Here is a 21,230-nt window from a genome sequence, read left to right on the forward strand (position 1 = left end):
CCTTGTCAATTCACAACCTCAGCAGTAATTAACTCCAGCTTGGTGCAAAGCCACATTTGCAGATTGCTTTTTAAACCTTGCATATGCATTTTTAATTTGGGAGAACAAATGTTCTTGCCTGCTTTTTACGAACAATAAAACGTAGCAGCTCAGGGAATGGAGCTCTGGGCAAGCGCCCAAGCTGACATGTGCAGACCTGCACGGCAGTTGACTTTGCTGTGACCTGGATGGATGCATAGCATGACTCCGGTCTGCTGAGAGCACATCACTCTTCACAAATAGCAATCTGAAGAAATTATACTGAATAGCAACTGAGCTCTTGGAGACTCAACATTTTGAACTGGGCGCCAATTATTTGGTGTCACAAGATGTCAGCCTTGGCTCAGTGGTAGCATACTTGCCTCTGAGTCAGAAGGTCATGGTTTCCAGCCCCATTCCAGAGACTTGAGTGCATAATCTACGCTGATGTTTTAATGAAGTGCTGAGGGAGTGCTGCACTGCGGGAGGTGCAGTCCCGTAGCACTGTTCTAAGGAGAGCAGCGGAGTTCTGCCGATGTCCCGACTAGCATTTATCCCTCAATTAACATCATTAATTATGTAGTCATTTATTTCATTGCTGTTTGTGGGAGCTTGTGTGCACATTAGCTGCCCCGTTTCCCTACATTACAACAATGATTACACTTCAAATGTACTTCATTGGCTGTAAAACATTTTGAGATGCTTGGAGGTCATGAAAGATATGACACAAATGCCAGTTTGTTCATTCTTTCTGATCATTTGAAATCATGTGATTGGTACCACTCTACTAAAGATTGTGTATGTCAGAATAAAGACACACCTACAAAACTTGCTTTTTTTTCTGTGCAAGGACCAATTCTCTGTGATCTCCTCTAATGAACCCACAGTTTAGATTTGTATGTTGCATGTACCTGAGGCTCCCAATTCACACATTTTCTGATCTTTTTGTGATGTAGAAATTTTTCGCAGTGCTTAGAATCTTATAGTTGCTCAGTGTGTTTGTGTAATACAAGTTTAAGCTTAGTTTTGAATCTGTTGCTAGTGTAATATGGATACCAAAAATGTTGCACATTAGTGTCAACCTTTTCACTCATTTCACCAATTTTTACTTCAGCCTTTCAGACTGAAGGGAAACTTTATCTAATTTTGGATTTCCTCAGGGGAGGGGATATATTTACACGCTTATCCAAAGAGGTAAGATATCAGATATTTTTCATGTAATCAATTTTTGCAATCAATCATACACAGCGACATTTCATGTTTTTTTTGGACTGGTTTCCACTCCACCTTCCACGACCCTCCCTCAGTTGGTTGAATGTGTAGGCTGTTGATCTTTTGTGCTTGTAACACCATTTATAGTTTCCATATCCATGCATTAGCAAGAAGTCAATGTATTTATTGAAAGTAATGAATTTTTTTCTTCAAATGCACTTTTTGTAGAAACAGTATTAGTCTTACGTTAATATATCTTCTGCATGTGAAGCTTAATGTACTGAAGTCATGGAAACTGATAAAACAATGTAGTTCCTCATTTAGGTCATGTTTACTGAGGAAGATGTCAAGTTCTACCTCGCAGAATTGGCCCTTGCTCTGGATCATCTACACAGCTTGGGAATAGTGTACAGGGATCTAAAGCCAGAAAAGTAAATCCACTATATATTTTCTTCTGGATTTATATTATTGTATATTTTTCATTATGTACTTTGTGCATATTTAAACAGTAAACCTGTATATTTAATTGTCTTAAATGGCATAATTATATTGCTGATAAGAACGTCTCGATTTATATATTCAGTAGCATTTTCAGAGTTTTTAAGATAGTTTGAAACACTATTTTTGAAAAAATTTTACACTGCAAATGTAATAAATGAAGTAAAATTAATGTAGATAATTCTTTAAGAGCAATAGCTCATGAGTATTTACAAATAAAATTATGAATGTGCTGAATTTTTTAGCATTCATTCAAATTTGTGTACATGTATTGGAGAATGTGAATTTTAATTTCAGCATTTTACTTGATGAAGGAGGACATATCAAGTTAACAGGTAGGTACATTCACCACCCAGTGCATCAGCTATATAGATAAAATAGTTGTTTTTATAAATGAGCCAGTTGAAAGCTGGCTGGTTGTTTTGTAGAATTTTTTTAAGAAAGCTGAAATGGAATTTGCTTAGACTTTTAATACGATGGCTTATACTATTTTGAGAATGTCTATTGCTGAGGTAGTTTGAATCCAGATTGCAGCACTTTTTTTTTGAAAAATGGAGGAAATATTTGTTGTTTTGGAGTCAGACTAATTGACATACTGGATAAAGTCAGGACACCTGCCAACAAACACCTGCAGCAAGCAAAACACTTGATGATTAGCTAATTGCTTACTTTTCATGACTTATAAGAAGTAACCAGAAACAGCTTTTTTTGACCACTTCTCTTCTGTTCAATAAATAGTGAATAAAACATAATTTGCTGTTATATTGTTCAATTCATTTAGATAAACATGAGATTAAAAAAATAATTCCAATGCACATGATTTGTCAATAGGAAATAGCTACATTCACAGCAAATTCATTTAACTAACTTTCGCTCATTTTGAATGATCAACCTGGAGCCCTAATTTAAAGTTGAATGATGGTGTTTTGTCTGTTAATTGGTCAAGATTCTGCTAAATCACTGTTCTATAACCTTAAAGAAAATATATAAAGATCCCATGCAAGTCACCTGTCCGGTCTTTAATTGCCTTTAAAATATTGAGCTGATGAATTTTTGGACGACATGGTGTGTTGCCTTTGTTTTGAAATAGTCCTCTTGGTTTTATTATTCTACCCAATACCTTTTGGTTTTGACGAATTTTGAACATGTCGTTATGTAAAATAATCAGTTCATATCAGAAAATTAACTACTTTTGGCTTTGCATTAACATTAAAAATGCACCAGCATTAGGGCGGTGATAAATGGAGCTCTCCACTCGCATGTAAGCAAACACAAACAGATCTGTGCTTTCCCTGACCAGACAACAATGTGAAGCGAGCAATATAACTCAGTGCTGTCTCCTTGCATTGCTCCAAAGCACTTAGTTTTGCACTTGTACCTGCACGCCTTGCATTGCTGTTATGTGCAATATGATGTGGCATTCACCAGTATTCAGATTCATTTTAGGCAATTATTGGAAAATAATTTTTTTATTCTTCTAAATCTTAAGTCAACTTGTAAAGCAAAGCACAAGGATTTTCCATAGCTATAAAATCACCTGCAAAAATATATTGAAAATAAGTGGCTTCCAACAGTTTACTCCCAGCTCCACTTATACTAGGGTCGAAGTGGATTTGCCGTGCACTGAAGCTAAAGTTGTAGTGTAAATCTGGAGCTAGGATCTTATTTGGTTCTTTGGTGAGCTGGAGTGAGACTGTCAGCAGGGTGGAGTCTCACTTCACTTCACTCTGGACTTGGGCTCAGTCCTGGTTCCAAATTGACACTATAAGAAGTGTCAGTGAGATGCGAGCCAAATTCACATCAATGCCACGGTTGTCATGTAAATGCATCCTTGGAAACAATAATCTGTAGTTTAATTAAAATTTTAAGTGCAAAATCACAATTTTAAACCAGTTTTGAGAAATTAATACAAAATATCAAGTACAAAATCATTTAAAAAATCAAATTTAAAAAAAAAGTCCTTGATATATTCAACTTTGTGCAATAAAATGAGACCCCAGTTCTTGGAGTTAAACTGCTCAGGTTATTTTAGGTACTATCACAGCAGTTGCTTTAATTAAAACAGAAATGAAAGAGATCTATTTGTGTATTCATGTGCTGACCTGAACAAAATTCTGATTAAGCAAACACAAGTCTGCACTGATACTGAAAAATTGATTTATTGAAAGAAATGAAAAGGTTACCATGTAAGGAAAAGCTTGCATCTTAACCAAGAATTTTTTCAGAAGACAGTCATTTAAATTAATTTTTTTTGGTCAGCTGGATGTCTGACACCTGCAACCATCATATATTTAAGATTAAATTTTAATTTAAAATTATCTTCAGAGAAGAGTGAGCCTAGAACCTATCATGGTTCCAAATGAACAGTTTTCTTTACAACAAAACTAAATGTAAGACTTTACATATACTATTAAAAAAAAATTGAGTATTTGGTTAAAATTATCCCAAAGGTGTATTTCATTATAGCTCTTTGAACATATTCCTCTGTGTTACATTTGCAAGCCTTCTTGTATAATTTAGGAGACTGGTTCAGATAATCTCATAGGAAATAACATCAAAGGATTTCTATTTTTGCTCAAACGGCAACCCCAGCCTTCACGACAGAGAAGTGTTTTCTACTAGTAGCTGTTTGGAATAGCACCCAGTTCATGGTTATGTTGCTGTAATTCCTTCTTATTTTGCGGGTGGGATGTACTGGAGTTTAAACTTCAGGTGGCTTATGCGTTGCTCACAAGAATTTTATTTGTTCAAGTTCAACAAAACTCACTTGAAAAATTTTTAAACTTAAATGTTTTCCTAGAGTTGTAGTGTTCTCTAGATTAATTTTGGTAGAGGACGAGGCTGTTTCTTAACCCCCCCTCCAAAAAAAAAGCTGGCCAAATGCAGACGTGCACATACATGGGTATTTTAGTAATGAGTCATGACTTGTGTTTAATCAGTTGTGACGCTTTAAAGCGGTAGAAGTTGCTTATTTACATTTTTTTTTTACATTTTTGATATTACTCTGTTTATAGATTTTGGGCTAAGTAAAGAATCAGTTGACCAAGAAAAGAAGGCATACTCATTTTGTGGTACTGTGGAGTACATGGCACCAGAAGTAGTAAACAGGCGAGGTCACACACAGAGTGCAGATTGGTGGTCATTTGGTGTGCTTATGGTATGTGTGAGATTTTGCCTGCTTAAATTTGTATTCTGTTCGGTATTTTAATTAGTGACCGGATATATCCTGGTATAGAATTATCAGTTTGGTTCCATTTGTATGTTATGTAGGTTTCTTGGGGTGCAGTTATTCCGCATAAAGGGAACCGCGAGTGATTCTCTCTGGAGTTATTTTGGGGTAGGGAGAGCTGATTTATACGAGCACTTAAAGGTTGCTCTCAGTCCGCAATTCTGAAGCTGGTTTTCAGCTCCACTCACGTTCCAGATGCCGGTGTGATGATATAACAAGGCTGCACTTCTAAGGACATGTCAGTTAGAGGCTCGAACTCCAGAGAACTGCATTTACAGAGCAAAAGGTTTGCACTTCTATTGTGGAACCCCGAGCTGGCTGGGGGTTTCACTATCAGGTGGTGAGTGCTTTGAGGAGTCAGATCGCTGACTCCACCTTTATACTCCAACTTCAGCACTGTAGTAAAGTGGAAACTGTTTCACGGCAATGCTAAATTTGGAATGCAAGCTCACCCATTGTCTCTGAGCAAAATTATATGAATTGCTTCTCATTTTAATCAGGACAGAGTCAATTGTTAGCAATCAACTGCATCTTATTTTTTATACTGCCATCACTGGTTTGCTATATGTTACTGGTTTACGTACTATCATTTGTTTTGTGTGTGTGTGTGTGTGTGTGTGTGTGTGTGTGTGTGTGTTTGTTTTACACAAATGTAAAATATGAAACTTTTGCTTTTTAAATATGTATGCAATGCTGATAGTCAACATTTGTTTATTTGACTGTTTTGCAGTGATTATCAAACTGTTACCGATTTAAGCAAAACAATTAGTTATATACATTATAAATATTGAGGCTCAGTATTACTTTGGTGCCACTGTCATTACTTTGCTTTTGCTTTTAGTTTGAGATGCTTACTGGTACATTGCCATTCCAAGGTAAAGACCGGAATGAAACTATGAACATGATACTCAAGTAAGTTTGTTGACCGTACTTTTGTGCAAGTTATACTGTCATATTAATTTACACGGGTGTTTGAGGTTAATTTGATAAACACCCTGTGCCAGCTCCTCTTGTGATCTTTTTAATGATTACAAGAAAATGTAACATAGATATAGGAAAAATTGATCATGTACATGTTTATTTTCAGTACATGCCTGTGATAAATGTGGCATTTCATTGAGTCCTTCACAATAGGAAAAAAAATAATTAGGGAGCATGTCTTTACATTCTCTTCCGCCCTTTTTGGCAATTGTACCTTCTCCGTTGTTGATTTCTGCTATTTCACCCAATATTACTCAGTAAGCAAAAAAAAACTGCCAGTTAGGACTATGAGAAATATGAATCTTGTGTTTGTTCCTAAATAGTGTCAACAGGGAAAGTACACTTTTGCAGGTTGGGCAGGGTCTTGTTAGTTTCAAGCAGATTAAAATGTAAGTCCAGGCAGCGGTTTGAATGAGCAGCCTTCAAGTTAGAAGTTGAATGTTTGGTCACAAGAGCTATTAGATCCTATTGACCTGTTCATTTGAATGTTCTGCAGTGAGTTTACATGGTTGCAATTCTAAATGGATAATCTGTGAGAAACATATTACTCTAGTTTCGCAAACAGTGAAGTTCTAGATTGTGACTTCGCAGTTTGGTGCCCCCTTCCCCCCCCAATGCCCTTACGTCATCTGCATATCTTAAATCTGTTAGAAGTGGTCGGAGGTGCCTAATTTAAATGGAGAATAATGGATACCCGAGAGTGATTAGAAGACACTAATCTATTTGAGGGATACAGTTCTTGTCGTATGCAGCAAATTATATATTTCGTCTGAATCCACAAAATGAGATTGCAATTTTCAAATCAATCACTGCTGTCTGCTGATTATAATGTAAACTGGTTTAATTTTAAGTCATTTTTCGTGCGGGCAGCAGCTGTCCAATTGGATATCTGTGCATTTCCACATCCTTGATGCATGATGGTATTGAACACGAGAATTAACTATTGGAATGTCATCACTGTAGACTTATTCAGAAATAATCCTGGTTAGTTTTAAGTCTAGTGCATTGTGTATTCTTAATGGCTACTTTATATCAGGTTGAAATTGTTATTAAGATTTTCCACATTCAAAAATTAATCACTGCAGCAACGTAGTTTGCATCTCAGAGACTGAGGGAAATGAGAGCTGTGCCTTAAAAGGGTGCAAAGAAATACTATTCTTTAACTCAGTGAATTAACACAGGATTTTATTACCCGGCTATTTTCGGCATAGATAATTTGGACTGTGTTACAAGGAGATTGGATAGTAAAGTATTTACTGTAATCAGGATACTAGTTGTCGCACTATAGCATGTTAAGACCAAACTGGTGTCCTTACCTTCTCTCAGTAAAAACCCATTCTGGCAGCATCAAACTGAAATTGGAAATAGCATTTTTTATCATACTGACATATTTAAGTCCATTTTAAATTTCAGTATGTCCATATTATAGATGATAGGACTAGGCAAAGCAATTTGTGTTGAAAAAGCAGTTTCCAAAATTAAACCCAAATTTACATTTTCATGTATTTCAGTGGTATAAACGGCACAATTATATCTTTGAGTGGCTAATCCTTGTGGAACTATGCAAGTAAATTATCAGGGACACTAATTTACAGTGATTAAAACAGTTAAATACTGTGTTAATTACCTGGGATTCTGAGATTTCTACCAGTATTTTGGAGAATTGTATTCTCTCTGCATAGAATGCTTAAGAAATAGAACCAAAGGGGAGATGAGGACATTTTTTTTACGCAGCGAGTAATGCACTGCCTGAAAGGATGGAAGCAGATTCAATAGTATCTTTCAAAAGGGAATTGGATATATACTTGAAAAGGAAATTTTGTAGGGCTATGGGGAAAGAGCGGGGGAGTGAGACTAATTGGATAGCTCCTTCAAACAGCAGGCACAATGGGCTGAATGGCCTCCTTCTGTGCTGTATGATTCTATGATAATTAGGGCCATTGGTTTATGGTGACTGAATAGGTCAAATTCTGTTTTTATGATACAGAATTTGAACCAGTGCACTCCAAGATTCCCCCCTCTTCCCTGTGAAACCTGCAAATCGGTAGTCTGGGAAGTAAGTAATAAAATGAGAAATATGTCAGCACCACCCCCATGTCTTTTATCACCTCGGCAGCCTAAAAGGTATAATATATTTTGATTATGCTTTGCAGGTTTATACTATTGATACTGTGCATGTTAGATGAACAATACTTACTTATGTGGACACTATAGAGCATTTGTAGAACTGTAGTGAAACCTATCCTGGCTGAACTTCAAAAAAAAGCTTAAATGCTATACGTTCATTGAAGGCTGTAAAACAGCTGTTCTGTGTGTTAATATACAATGTTGTGTATCATTTAAATAAAATAATGAATCTTCATTTACTTTTTCCAAGAGCTAAATTAGGAATGCCTCAGTTTCTTAGTCCAGAAGCTCAAGGTCTTCTTAGAACGTTATTCAAGCGAAATCCTGGGAACAGACTAGGTACTACATTTTTTAAAATTATTGTTGTCCATCTCTATATTAAACTTTATTTGTTTCCAGTTATTAGGAATTTAATAAATATGCAGTTAATAAATGGTTATTTAATGAAGGTCTTTTAGCACTTGAGAAAAACAAAATTGCAATACTTATTGCGTGCCTATTTAAGCTGTTAGTACTGTAAGCTGGAAGTAGCTTTTTAAAATATATTTCTTTTAATTTCTATAAATTTGATCTTTAAAGTTATAGAACAAGAACCTGTAGGGAGAAGGCTCTATTTTCTGGTGCTCCAAATGTCCCCAGTGCAAATGTGTTGCATGTCTGTTTGGGCACAGAACTGAGTTCCCTAATCTCTCGGCTGGCTAGCAGTTTAATGTGTAGAAATATAGGGGAGACAGCACCAGAAAAGACTATCACAGTCCATCAGGATAACCCCAAATTTAGGAAGCATCATTCTATCTTTCATACCCTCATTCACCCCCTCGCTAAATATCCATCCAACTACTCCCATGAATTTACTGACATAATCCACTTCCACTCCCCATTCAGCTCATTCCACACATTCACCAACTTGTGAAATCTCAATGAAAGTTCACTTTCTCTCACCTGAGCTTATGTCATGCCCCTTGTAGATTTATTTGTTTTGGCCACATAGAATCAGAGCTTTGCTCTCTTTCAGTGGCCGCCTTGAATTTGGTGAAACATTTGGCACAGAGCTAAAGGTAAGCAATCAAATTCCCTTTTGTTTAAAAAAAAGTCTTGAATTTAATTCCAAGTAAAAGCAGAATTTGTTTGTATTTTCTGTCATTTTTAGCTGCTATTGGAGTAACTAGCTCTTTTCCATAGTACGCTAAAAGTGTATTGGGGAAACCAGTAGAGAAAAGGCTCATCGCCCACTTCTCATGCTTTACATAACATAAATGCTGTCTTCAGTATTTGCACTGTTAAGGAGGCCAAAATACAATTTCACCCATCACTAATGAAAATCGGTGATGTAGAATGATATAGAATCAAAGAATGATACAGCACAGAAGGAGGCCATTCGGCCCATCGTGCCTGTGCCATATTAGCACTGGTGCATCCAATGAAAGATGTTGCTCATTGTTCAATTTCTTCTAAAATGCTGATTTACACTAGAAATACCTGTGCTGAAATGTATTAAAATATTTGATTTCCTATGCTCCTGCACATTGTGAAGATGGCTTGTGTAAGACACAATCTGTCCACCATGTGGCACTGTTTCTGCAGCACTGAGTAGAATAGGTCCAGTGAAGCAGCGGCATTCATTTATGATTTTCAAATTCTCCAGTGCATAGTACTTGCAAGAACAGTTGATTGTGCTGGGCTGGAGATTGGCCTCTGCCCTCATACAGCCACAACTACAAATAAACATCCCATGATCTTAATTCTTGTAGGAGCTGGCCCTGATGGAGTTGAAGAGATCAAAAGGCATCCATTCTTTGCTACCATTGACTGGAATGTAGGTGTTTCCCATTCCAACAAGCAAGATCAAGGTCACAAAGCTGTTAAATGTAATGTTTTTTACTCCTGAAAAACCCAAAGTTAAAATCTAAATTTTCATGGCTTTTAATTCATTGCTTGCTCAAATGAATTCTTCCTCTGCTGTTGATAAAACATTTGTGTTTTATATTACACATTTTCTGGGCTATTCGTGTAAGTTTTGTTCTAGAATTACACTTAGTATAGAATTTGTAACTCTTACGCAATCAAAACTTGTGAATTGTTCTGCAAGGTCTCAGCACCCATTACACTTGTAAATTGTGAAAGGGTATTGCAATTTTATAAATCCAGAAAAGTTTTTTAAAAATATAGCCTGAAAAATAAACCACCAATTCAAAGTAACATAGTTGGGTATTTATAGTTGTACACACTGTAATTCAAAATGAAGTGACTGAGACATGTAAAAACTAAACATTCTCTTTTTCTCAGAAACTGGTCAGAAAGGAAATTCAACCTCCATTTAAACCTGCTTCTGGTAAGCCAGAAGACACTTTCTGCTTTGATCCAGAATTTACAGCTAAAACACCAAAAGGTACAGATGAGTACTCTTCTATTGTCACTGATTTGTGTGAAAACATAACTCTCCATCTTCCCAAAAACAAAGGTTTATTCATCATTTGGTTTGTTGTGGATAAATATTGAGGGAAATTTGGTCGCTGTTACAGCAATTGCTTTATATTAAAACTTAAATAGAATTTAACTTTCTGTATGCCGTTTACAATATTAATTAAACTGGATAGATTGTTCAAGTCAAAAAGTAATCCTGGATTTTTAGGACAATCTCTCCTATGGTTTATATAGTGCCACCTTTTCACTTTTCCAGCATTGTTAGTATTATGGTGTTAGTAAAGCATAAATACTTTCGGCTCACCTAGTTTACAAAATAAAGCCTTCAAATTTGTTCAAGGTGAAGGAAAGCATTCTTTATTAGTTGTCCGAGTTGGCGCCACCTGTACCTGCCACTTGGTGGTGACTTGGCTCCATGCAAATGTTACCTTATTTCTGAGGAATATCTGCAAACAGCTAACAGAAGAGGAAGAATATCTTCAAATTCAAAACCAGTGAGGCCACAATATCAGATGTGCTTCAGGCCAGTAAATCCTTCAAATCAGCTCAACTCATTCTTTACATGCTCCCCTTCAAATTAGCAATAAGTCCCCAAAGCTTTTGAGAGAATGAGGTACCTTGTTTCTCAATCTCTTCCAAGTTCTGGTTAGACAGCCTTGGGTAAACCTAGTCAGAAACAGAACCTCTGAAAGAGGAATCTTGTTCTCAATCTGGTTTGAAGTCTCTACTTTGCTCAGATAAATTGGTGCCAAACAGGAACTGGACAAAGCAAAGATTGAACCCATTCCTATTTTGGACAGAACTCTTCAATTCCTCGAGGTCTACTCTGGAATCATGTTGATGGTCTTTTTTGTTTAAAATTTCTTTTAAAATGTTGTCCACTAATGACCATTTTATTATGATGCCAGTCTTCAGACATAGTTTTCAAAGGCAAAGAAAGTAGTTGAGGATTTTACCTCAAGAGTCTAAGGCAACCAATCCCTCAGAAGCAGAGTTTAAAAGTGCATCTTATCCACATTCATGCCATTCTTCTCATCTCAGATATATATTTTTGTAGGTGAATGTGAAAGGAAGGACTTGAGGATCCATATGAAAGGGACTTTTATAGGGTTTTTTTTTGTTGGCCTCAAAACCCAAAGATATGAAAATTGCACTGTGTGAAGACTACAGTTTTCTCGAGGGCAATTAGGGATGGGCAATAAATGCTGGCCTCGCCAGCGACGCCCACATCCCGTGAACGAATAAAAAAAAAAGTTCAAACCCTTTCTGCATTCGTATTAAATTCTTTAGCCCACTATTTTAATAGAGGTGTCAACCCATTTAAAATAAACTAGCTAATGCCTCTGTTAAAGCAGCTGATAAAGGGAATTTAATATGAATTCATGAAAGAGTTTGATGCTAATCTTTGCATAGTGTAATTTCAAGGCCAGAATCTTCAAAATGGGATTAGTGGTGGTGATCCATTGGTCATTGTGTCCTTGTCTGGGCAGTTATATGATGAAAGCCCCTTACAGCATTATGGCAGTACTTCACAGACTACAGCCTTCTGGTTCAGAATGTATGACTCCCATAATGGAAGAAATCTTATCTGAAACTCTATCTGGACTTGAATAGCAAAGATTCATATTGTTCTAGGAATGGTTTTTAATCTGTGGACACAAATGTTTAGAAAAACACTCCGGTCTGATTTTAACTAAACTTGATAAGTAACTTGTCGCTAGGAATTTTGTTTGTGTTGCAATGTTGGCTTGTCATTTTAATAACTCAACAGCACTGGATTTTAAAGCAACTTTGTTAACATTCTTAGTGTATGTATGTGTGTGTGTATGTATATATATGTGTGTGTATATAGAAGTTCAATGAGTGTCATATCAAGAATTACAGTATTCCTGATATTTTTTTATGGAAATAAATGATTGACAATTGATTGACAAATTTCCCTTTGTTTAGATTCACCTGGCATTCCACCAAGTGCTAATGCACATCAGCTGTTCAGAGGATTTAGTTTTGTGGCCACCAATGCAGTGGAAGAAGGTCAAAGCACTCCAGTCACAGCTGTGCACCCTATTGTACAGGTATAATGCAGATGGTCAAATATCAAGTGATTGTGATGCTGAACTTATAAAATATCTATAGACTACATGCTAATGTTGAGCAAAATTCTGTGTTTTAAAAAGAAATCTAATATTTTTGATATGAAGGAATGCAGGAGTGAAAGTCAAATCTACAGATTTAATTTATTTTTGTTTGGTCGAAACAGCTACATGGGAACAGCATGCAGTTCAATGATGGATACGAGCTAAAAGAAGATATTGGGGTTGGCTCCTACTCAATCTGCAAGCGCTGCGTACATAGAGCTAACAATATGGAGTTTGCTGTCAAGGTAATTAAGGAATAACTTATCATCTAATATTAATAATGCGAAGCCCTGAAAATTTACTGGTACATGTATAGCATAGGTTTTCAAAAACATTCTTTGGTTCTTTATTTTGGAGAATGGAACCTGTTTCTATCTTCCCAGTTTCAGCGTCAATCTCTCCAGGTTAACTGATTCACTACATTTGTATCTCATAGCCAGCGGTGTATTAACTTTGAGTATTAATTGCCCACTAATTTTTAACAAGTACACATTTTCTCCTCGATACGTTATGGGGGTTTGGAGGCGAAAGGGACAATGTGCCAACCCATTGCGTCACTGAACCCCCAAAAACCTATGTTGGTGAAGTACGTATTAACGGTTACAGTTTGAATTTTCTACTATTGACTGTGAAGATAAAAACAAGCTGAATATTGTCACACTTTGTGTCCTTGCAGTTACAAATCCTAACTACTTAGATTTTACTCTATCCCAAATTACTGAGAGAATTCATTTTACTCTAACTAGATGATTTTCAGTTGTTTACTGTCAACATATCTGTTGCTTAGTGTTCTAAACTGTGTGTCAAAATGGTATGTAATTGGTAACACTCAGTGATGTAGTTGTAATTGTAGATTTGGGAATATTGGGCATAATGTATGTGACTTATTTTGGTGGTGGGGGTGACTTCTGGAGACATGACCCACCTCTCAGAAAGTTTAGATTTCTGGTACTTGATGCATTTGGAGCGATATATAGATATAGAGATAGATATATAATATATATAACCTGATGTGTGTACTGTGCAAATGGGGGGATATACCCCATTAAGCTGGACTAAAAACTACCACAGCATACATGATTCTGAGTTCTAATCAATTAACAAGATAATATACATTCTTTTGACTGATATGAAAATGTGGAATATATTGGAAGGAAGGAAGCTTAAGCATAGTATGTAATGGTAATAGGGGATGTATATGAATGTGGATTTGACACCGTGGGGGTGCAAAGGGGGTCAGGTATGAAGGAGTGAACTTAGTCCAGAAATCCCATTCCTCGGGGAAGGTGTGGGGGGAGTTGGAATTCAGATAGAGTTGTGATGGGAGATTTGAATATGGGGCAGTACCTGGATCTGCTGGGTTTCTGATCACAGAAGTGCAAATACAGGTCGAGCCAAACGTACATATGGCGATTGCAAAGGCTTGAAGAGTTGGGTACTGTATTTTTTCTACAAGTTCTCATAATTCTTCGGTTTTTGTGCTCTTATGTCAAATGGTGCATTGATACCCTCACAGAGCTAGGTTTTGTTCCTTGAGTTTGGCAGCCAACCCATACTTACATCCTACTACTGCAGAATTGACTGGTTATTAATCATTGCTGTTTAAGGGATCAGTTACTGAACATTGAGGTAATTCATTGCATCTGAAGCCCTTTTAGATGTCTGCAAGGTGTGATAAATGGCAAGTTTTTATATTAGTTAAATGGGAAAAATTCCACTTCCTGTTGCATACCAGGCACCAGAGATTAGGTGTATGATGCTCTGATACAGGTAGCCAAAGAGTTTGGCAATGTGATTGTATATTGCATGTCCTCCACTACCTAGAAGGACAAGGGTAGCAGGTGCATGGGAACACCATCACCTCCAAGTTCCCCTTGAAGTCACGCATCATCCTGGTTTGGACATATATTGCTGTTCCTTCGTTGTCACCAGGTCAAAATCCTGGAGCTCCCTACATAACAGCATTGTGAGAACAATTTCACAATACGGACTGCAACGGTTCAAGAAGAAGGCCCACATTACCTTCTCGAGGGCAACTAGATGGGCAATAAATGCTGGCCTTGACAGCAATGCCCACATCCCAAGAATGAATTTTTTAAAAATTGTGTTGCTGACTGCAGACTGACTAGATAGAGCCACACATTGTGCATATAGCAATTGCAAGGACTTTGAGTGTTGGGTACTCTGTAATTTCGTTTTTAGCCAGCTTGCCCAGTATTTTTCATTATTCTTCAAGGCTCTGCTTTGAAACTCTTTGGCCTGCAGGTGAACAAGTTTCAGTTGAAGTCTGTCTCTGTTCACACAAAAGGTTTGCTGGGTGATACCATTGAGCTGCAATGAAAATGGGCCAGAGACGAACAGTGCGAGTACAGTGGTGTTAGAGTAATCCTCAAAATGTGACTGAACCTCTTGTGACGCCCCACTATTGCAGGAGTTGCATTTGTGGTTATGAGCACCATCTTCTTGATGCTGAGCTGTTGCTTTTGAAGGAATTATTAGAACTGTTTGAAAAAAAGTTAATGCCTTGCATACAGTTTTTCTAAAGTGACATTGTTAACAGCTTCAGCAAATGCTTCACCGTTGTAAACTGAACCAACCTTGTAATGTCGGTTACATCACATGATTTCATGCACCTTTCACTGTGCACCTTTCAGATCCAGGAGTACTTATTGAAAGACATTAACAAATAAAGCTTTTATGTAATGCGATGTGTTGAATCAGACACTGGGATTTTATGCATGCCTTTCCCTGTGCTCTGATCAAACTTTAGCGTCTCTACTTCCAGTTTGCATTCCTCAATGGCCCAGAAATTGCTGGAAAAATATGAGCAAGTTCACGGAGCCTGCCATTATTAGAACGTAAAAAACCAGCAATTTGTGGCGAAGAAGAGATACGCCATGAGTTCCGATTCACCTCAAATTGTTGGACGACTTGCCCCGTGCTGCTCCACCCTTAGCCTCGCAAAATCGAAAAATTGCAACCCTGCCGTGTGCGTCCCCATTGAAATAAATTGCGTCATGAAATTGCTGAATTTGCACCGTTAATGTGAACTAATCTCACCGCAGCCATTTAGGGCTGGTAATTCATGTCGTAAGAACCCTGTGATTGACATGAATCGGAAGTACAATTTCAAAATTTGCACACACCACCACATTGTGGGGGGTGGGTCTAGTTAATACAAAGTAAGAATGTGTCAAAATGCAAGAAGATATTAATAAACTTGCAAAATGGGCGTGTAATTGGCAAATTAATTTCAATGTAGATAAGTGTGAAGTGGTGCATTTTGGTAGGAAGAATAAGGCGGCCACATACTGCTCACATAGTTACATTGAGCCGACAGCACAGAAACATGCCATTCGGCCCAACTGGTCCATGCTGGCGTTTATGCTCTATGAGCCTCCTCCCTCCTTATTTCATCTACCCCTATCAGTATATCCTTATATTCCTTTCTCCTTCGTGTGCTTACCTAGTTTCCCCTTAAATGCATCTCTGCTATTTGCCTCAACTACTTGTGGTAGCATGTTCCACATTCGTACTTCTCTTTGGGTAAAGAATTTTCTCCTGAATTCCCTTTTGGATTTATTAGTGACTATCTTATATTGATGACCTCTAGTTTTGGACTCCTCCACAAGTGGAAACATTTTATTTACATCTACCCTGTCAAACCCTTTCATTATCTTAAAGACATTATCAGGTCACCCCTCAGCCTTCTCTTTTCGAGAGAAAAGTGCCCCAGCCTGTTTAGTCTTTTCTGTTATATATATATATATATATATATATATATATCCTCTCAGTTCTGGTATCATCCATTACCTTAGCTTTTGTGAGGAAGTGTCACGCTCCACTTCAGCCCGCCTTCACTTCCCAGCCTGCAGTGCTATAAACTTAGTGACGCCAATTTCTATTCGCAATCCAGATGTGCATCGTGTACAATCCAGCAGAGGATATATATATAACGATGGCACTTCGTGTAGACTTGGGTTTAGAATCTATAACTTTCTAGAGTCCTTATTCATAAAATACATTTTTATATATACTGTAGTAAAATAGATACAGTTTCATCAAAATTACTAATTTATGAACTCAAACCTTCTCGGTGCACTTCTCTCTATGGGCACTACAAATGCCACGTTCACTTTTTGTCTTTATTTCCAGGTCACTTGGTACTTCCCATTGATTTGCTTGATGTCCTATAATAGGCTCAATAGTATTAAATTGAAAAAAAAATTCAGCTGTTGTGCTAATAGAAAATTTTTCAGCTGGGAATACAAACCAAAGTCCAGGCTACTAGCCTAATTATTGGTACATAGGTATGATAGTCAAATAACCTGAAATTGAAGTGGGAGGATGAAGTGAATGGAACTTCTGTCTGGAACCTGGGGCTTGAGTTGGAGATTTCACCTGGATCTGCTGTGGATAAGTTCTGCGCGAAAGAGAAAAATGCACCATTGGAGTTGTTCAGCCTGCTTACGTGGAACTGCAATACACAGGCAGAAAATTTACAGCTAACAGGGATGTGACTGATGGGGGAAAAACATAAATCGTTTTCATGTCTCCTGTGTTTAATATTGTTTCAGCCATGAAATAAAAAAATCAGAGCCAAGAGATGAAATGAGTTTTTTTTATTGGATGCTAAGGGAGATTGAATTTTGTGGTGGGAGATAGAGGGGCATGTTTGAAGCACTTTGATGCTGAGCCCTGCTCATGTGGCCTCAAACGGTCAGCCAAACCATGACGAATAAACACCTGGTCCGGCAGTGGTTACCGGAGCCTCAACGATGGGGAAAGCCTTCCAGGGCAGTGCTGCACCAACAACAGATTCAGCAAGTTCTACAAATTAACAGTTGGAAATTAGGGGGAAATATCTTAAATAGTGTGTAAATAACAGAAAAAGGAGAAACGTTTTGGAGGAGAGCGGATAAAAGAATAAATCAACTACTTGTATCTTAAGCAAATCCATTTTGGGAATTAGAGCAAAAGAAACATCACTATTACATTGTGAATAACTGGGAACAATAGCTTTTGCAGAGGGAAGAAAAAACATAATTACTTGTATCTTCAAGTTTTGTTAAGTAGTAGGTAAATATATTGCAGATATTATACCTGTGGGGCTTATATCTTTCAGTTTTGGTGTAGAATATTTTAATCTTGTGTCAGTCATGTAGCAAATTTACTGAAACAATATATTACATTAGGCTGCAGCAGTACTGTGGTAAACATCAAAAAGCCACACTCCAAGTCCAACTTACCTGTCAGCAGTGCGGCAGAAGGTGTAAACAGTACCTTTATTCAGTGCGCTAGAGATAATACAGTAAGCAAGCAGTTGTAGAGATGTTATTTAGAATCATCATGTGGGTCTAGCCTCACATTTCTGATTTTTTTTTCTCCCCTACCCCATGGCATGAGGAGTTTGACGTGGATTCAGAGATGAAGAGTGTAACACTTAGTTGTGTGTAAATTGCACTCATTTGCGTTTAAAAATGCTGTTTTGCTGTATTTCACTCTGCAAAATACAAATCCGAATTTTTAAATGGGGCTGTAATCTCTCTCTTTGACCAATCATCTCATCCCTAATGTTACCCCAGTGCAGATCTCTTGCGATTTCCTCTTACGGAAAATTGGAAAGCACAATCACTTGGAGTCAGGATAATCACTGGAAACACTAGAAACTCTAGGATGTAATGGTGGAAGGTTGCTGCAGTGTTCCTGAGGTGCAAAGCCTAAATTAATTTTTTGAGTGAAGGAGCCACTTAGGAATTCTGTTGATGATTTATGGTCCAAAGAAACTTCTCTTCTGCTGATTGATTTATCAAAATCTTCTAGTTCGGGTTCTGCCTTGTAGAAGATGCTTTCTGTCTGTCAATTTATATAGAAGACACTAATAATGTACAGCTGTGAATCCAGGCCCGTGCCCCACTGAGAGAACTTTCAAATCAATTTATTTTTTTTATCTTCATGTATCCATCCACAAGTCCTGATCTTCCCTCTGGAATACTGATGCAAGGCTGTTTGTATTACAATGATTTGATCACGCCTTGCAATCAGTGCTTACAACGAAGACAAAAACAAGACATGGGAGGGTAAGGTCCTGTTTGTTCTGGAAGTTTCTGCCCTATCCAAGTGTAATATTGCAAGCTACATTTATCCACCCACAGTATGGAAAGGATCATGTTTCTAGTAAACGAGTGAAATCTACCATCTTTTAAAGTAGGCTGGGCTCCTCTTGTATGAATGTAGTATCACTTTTTGAATAGTGTAACTTTGTGATCCAGAAACATGTATTTTGATGCTAATCTGTGTGAACAAATGGGATCATTATTGTGTGTGAATTTTCTTACATTGTGGCAAACTTAATCGCACACTGCTGTGGAGCCCTGAACTGTTACCAAAAGAGATCCGTTATGTATTTTTTGTGATCGTCTAAGTGTGAAAACAAAGTTGATCTGTCAGCAAAATGGATTTCCTGTACATTTATTTTAGTTATTGGATATCCACATCAATGAAAACAGTGGCTTTTTTATAGACAAGTTTTCAAAATGTCACTGTCCACAGCTGGAGTTGACAATGAGTGTGATAAAAATGAAGACCCCCCCTCCCCCCATGTTACATTATTGTACTGTCTCATACTGGTCATGGTACACACAAGGTTAATGTCAGTTATTGCCAGCTGCTTCTGCGAGTTGCATTAAATATACTTAACAGTCTGGCTAATTTTCACGCCTCAGGACAAGGCAGAGACATGCATAGTTCAAGAATGCCTTGGTCTGCATGGTTTATTTGCTGCCATTGTTGTTGGAGGGTGACCATCTAACAGGTCATTTAAAGTATTTGACATAAGTCAATGAATCAAACCATTCCATTCAATCCAAATGTGCTATGTAATTGACAATCTGTCCATCTAATGTAGTTAGGAGATATACGGTTTCTAATATCCTTTGTTTCATATACCTTTGAAGGATGTTGATTAGTACATCTGTGGCGGACTTTATCCCAGTCACATCCTCTGACTGTGGTGTATTATCCCTCCTTGCGTTCTCTGCAGCCTTTGACATGGCTGAGGACACTATCCTCCTGTCCTCCATTGCCAGCTTGGTTCCACTCAAATAGTCGATCTTAGCCAAAATATATCCAGCACTGGCTTCTCTTCCCACCCCATAGCGTTACCTCTGGAGTCCCCTAAGGATCTATCCTTGGCACCCTTCTCTTCCTCGTCTACATGCTGCCCATGGTGACATCGTCCATAGACACTGGGTCAGCTTCCACATGTACGCTGACAACACCCAGCTTAACCTCTTCATCACCTCTCTCGACTCCTCCACTGCATCCACGTTGTCAGACTCATTGTCCAACATCCAGACTAAACATTGGGAAGACTGAAGCCATTGCCTCCGGCCCTGCCACCAATTCCATCCCACTCCCCGGTCAGTCTCAGACTGGCCAAGACTGTTAGCAGCCTCAGCGTCCTATTCAACCCTGAGCTGAATTTACAACCCCATATCCTTTCAGTCACAAAAACTGCCGATTTCCTCCTCAATAACCATCACTCTCTGCCCCTACCTCAGCCCATCTGCTGCTGAAACCCTCATCAATGCTTTTGTCACCTCCAGATTCAATTATCCTAATGTTCTCCTGGCTGGCTTCCAATCGTCCACCCTTCATTCAGCTCGTCCAAAACTCTGCTGCCTGTACCCTATCCTGCACAAAGCTGGTCTCCCCCATCAACCCTGTGCTTGCTGACCTTCATTGGCTCCCGTTCTCCTATGTCTCAAATTTAAAATAATCATCCTTGTGTTTAAATCCATTCCTGGCCTCACCTCGCCCTATCTCTAAGTTTCTCCAGCCCCCATCCCCAAACTCCCTTGTTTCTCTGACTTCGGTCTCGTGCATTTCTCCACTCCCTTCACCCCATTGATGGTCGTGCCTTCAGCCTCCTCAGCCCATGCTCTTGAATTCCCTCCATAAACCCCTCTGCTTCTCTACCCGTTTCCTCCTTTAAGATTCTTCTTAAAACCCATCTCTTCAAGCAAGCTTCTCCAAATATCTCTTCCTTTGGCTTAGTATCCATTTTTTCCATACGCCTTTGTGAAGTGCCTTGGGGTGTTTTTTCCATGTTAAATAAGTGCCAGTTGTTCTGTGGCTTTGTGCTGCTATTGCAATTATCCATAACAACCACATGAGGGCAGTAAAGATGCAGGATTGTATGAGTGAACAGAAACTACTTGCAGTCATTGGGGATATGTTTTATGGAAAACAGAAATATCCATTAGCTTGTCTTTGTTAATTAAATTGTTTTAAATTTACAGATAATTGATAAGAGCAAGCGAGACCCTTCAGAGGAGATTGAGATACTAATGCGCTATGGACAACATCCAAACATCATTACTTTGAAAGATGTAAGCTGATTGAATTATTCTGATTGCTATGTGCATGTTTCCTTTGCCACATTTTTCAAGACTAATTCTACAGAACACCCATGGCAGGTGTTTCTGTGCACTCCTTTTGTCTGTTAAACAGAGTTCTTCAAACCCAAGGTCATCAGGTTTCTGATTGTGTTTCTGAATTATGAAGTATTAGTTGACTTACTAAGAACATAAGAAATAGGA

General features: G+C 38.0%; 1 protein-coding gene across 3 annotated transcripts in view; it reads left to right on the forward strand.

Moving 5' to 3' along the window:
- The window catches only part of rps6kal (ribosomal protein S6 kinase a, like), a 148,733-nt gene that overhangs the window by 97,996 nt on the left and 29,507 nt on the right, over positions 1-21,230 (forward strand). For all 3 annotated transcript variants that reach the window (XM_067996841.1, XM_067996840.1, XM_067996839.1), the window contains exons 6-16: positions 1,133-1,212; positions 1,555-1,661; positions 2,026-2,063; positions 4,743-4,885; positions 5,799-5,869; positions 8,316-8,404; positions 9,817-9,881; positions 10,352-10,454; positions 12,440-12,564; positions 12,750-12,872; positions 20,931-21,020. In XM_067996841.1, the coding sequence (XP_067852942.1) occupies positions 1,133-1,212; positions 1,555-1,661; positions 2,026-2,063; positions 4,743-4,885; positions 5,799-5,869; positions 8,316-8,404; positions 9,817-9,881; positions 10,352-10,454; positions 12,440-12,564; positions 12,750-12,872; positions 20,931-21,020 (1,034 nt within the window). The remainder of the gene's footprint in view (positions 1-1,132; positions 1,213-1,554; positions 1,662-2,025; positions 2,064-4,742; positions 4,886-5,798; positions 5,870-8,315; positions 8,405-9,816; positions 9,882-10,351; positions 10,455-12,439; positions 12,565-12,749; positions 12,873-20,930; positions 21,021-21,230) is intronic.

Source organism: Heptranchias perlo, chromosome 15, assembly GCF_035084215.1.
Source record: "Heptranchias perlo isolate sHepPer1 chromosome 15, sHepPer1.hap1, whole genome shotgun sequence".
Taxonomy (NCBI): Eukaryota; Metazoa; Chordata; class Chondrichthyes; order Hexanchiformes; family Hexanchidae; genus Heptranchias; species Heptranchias perlo.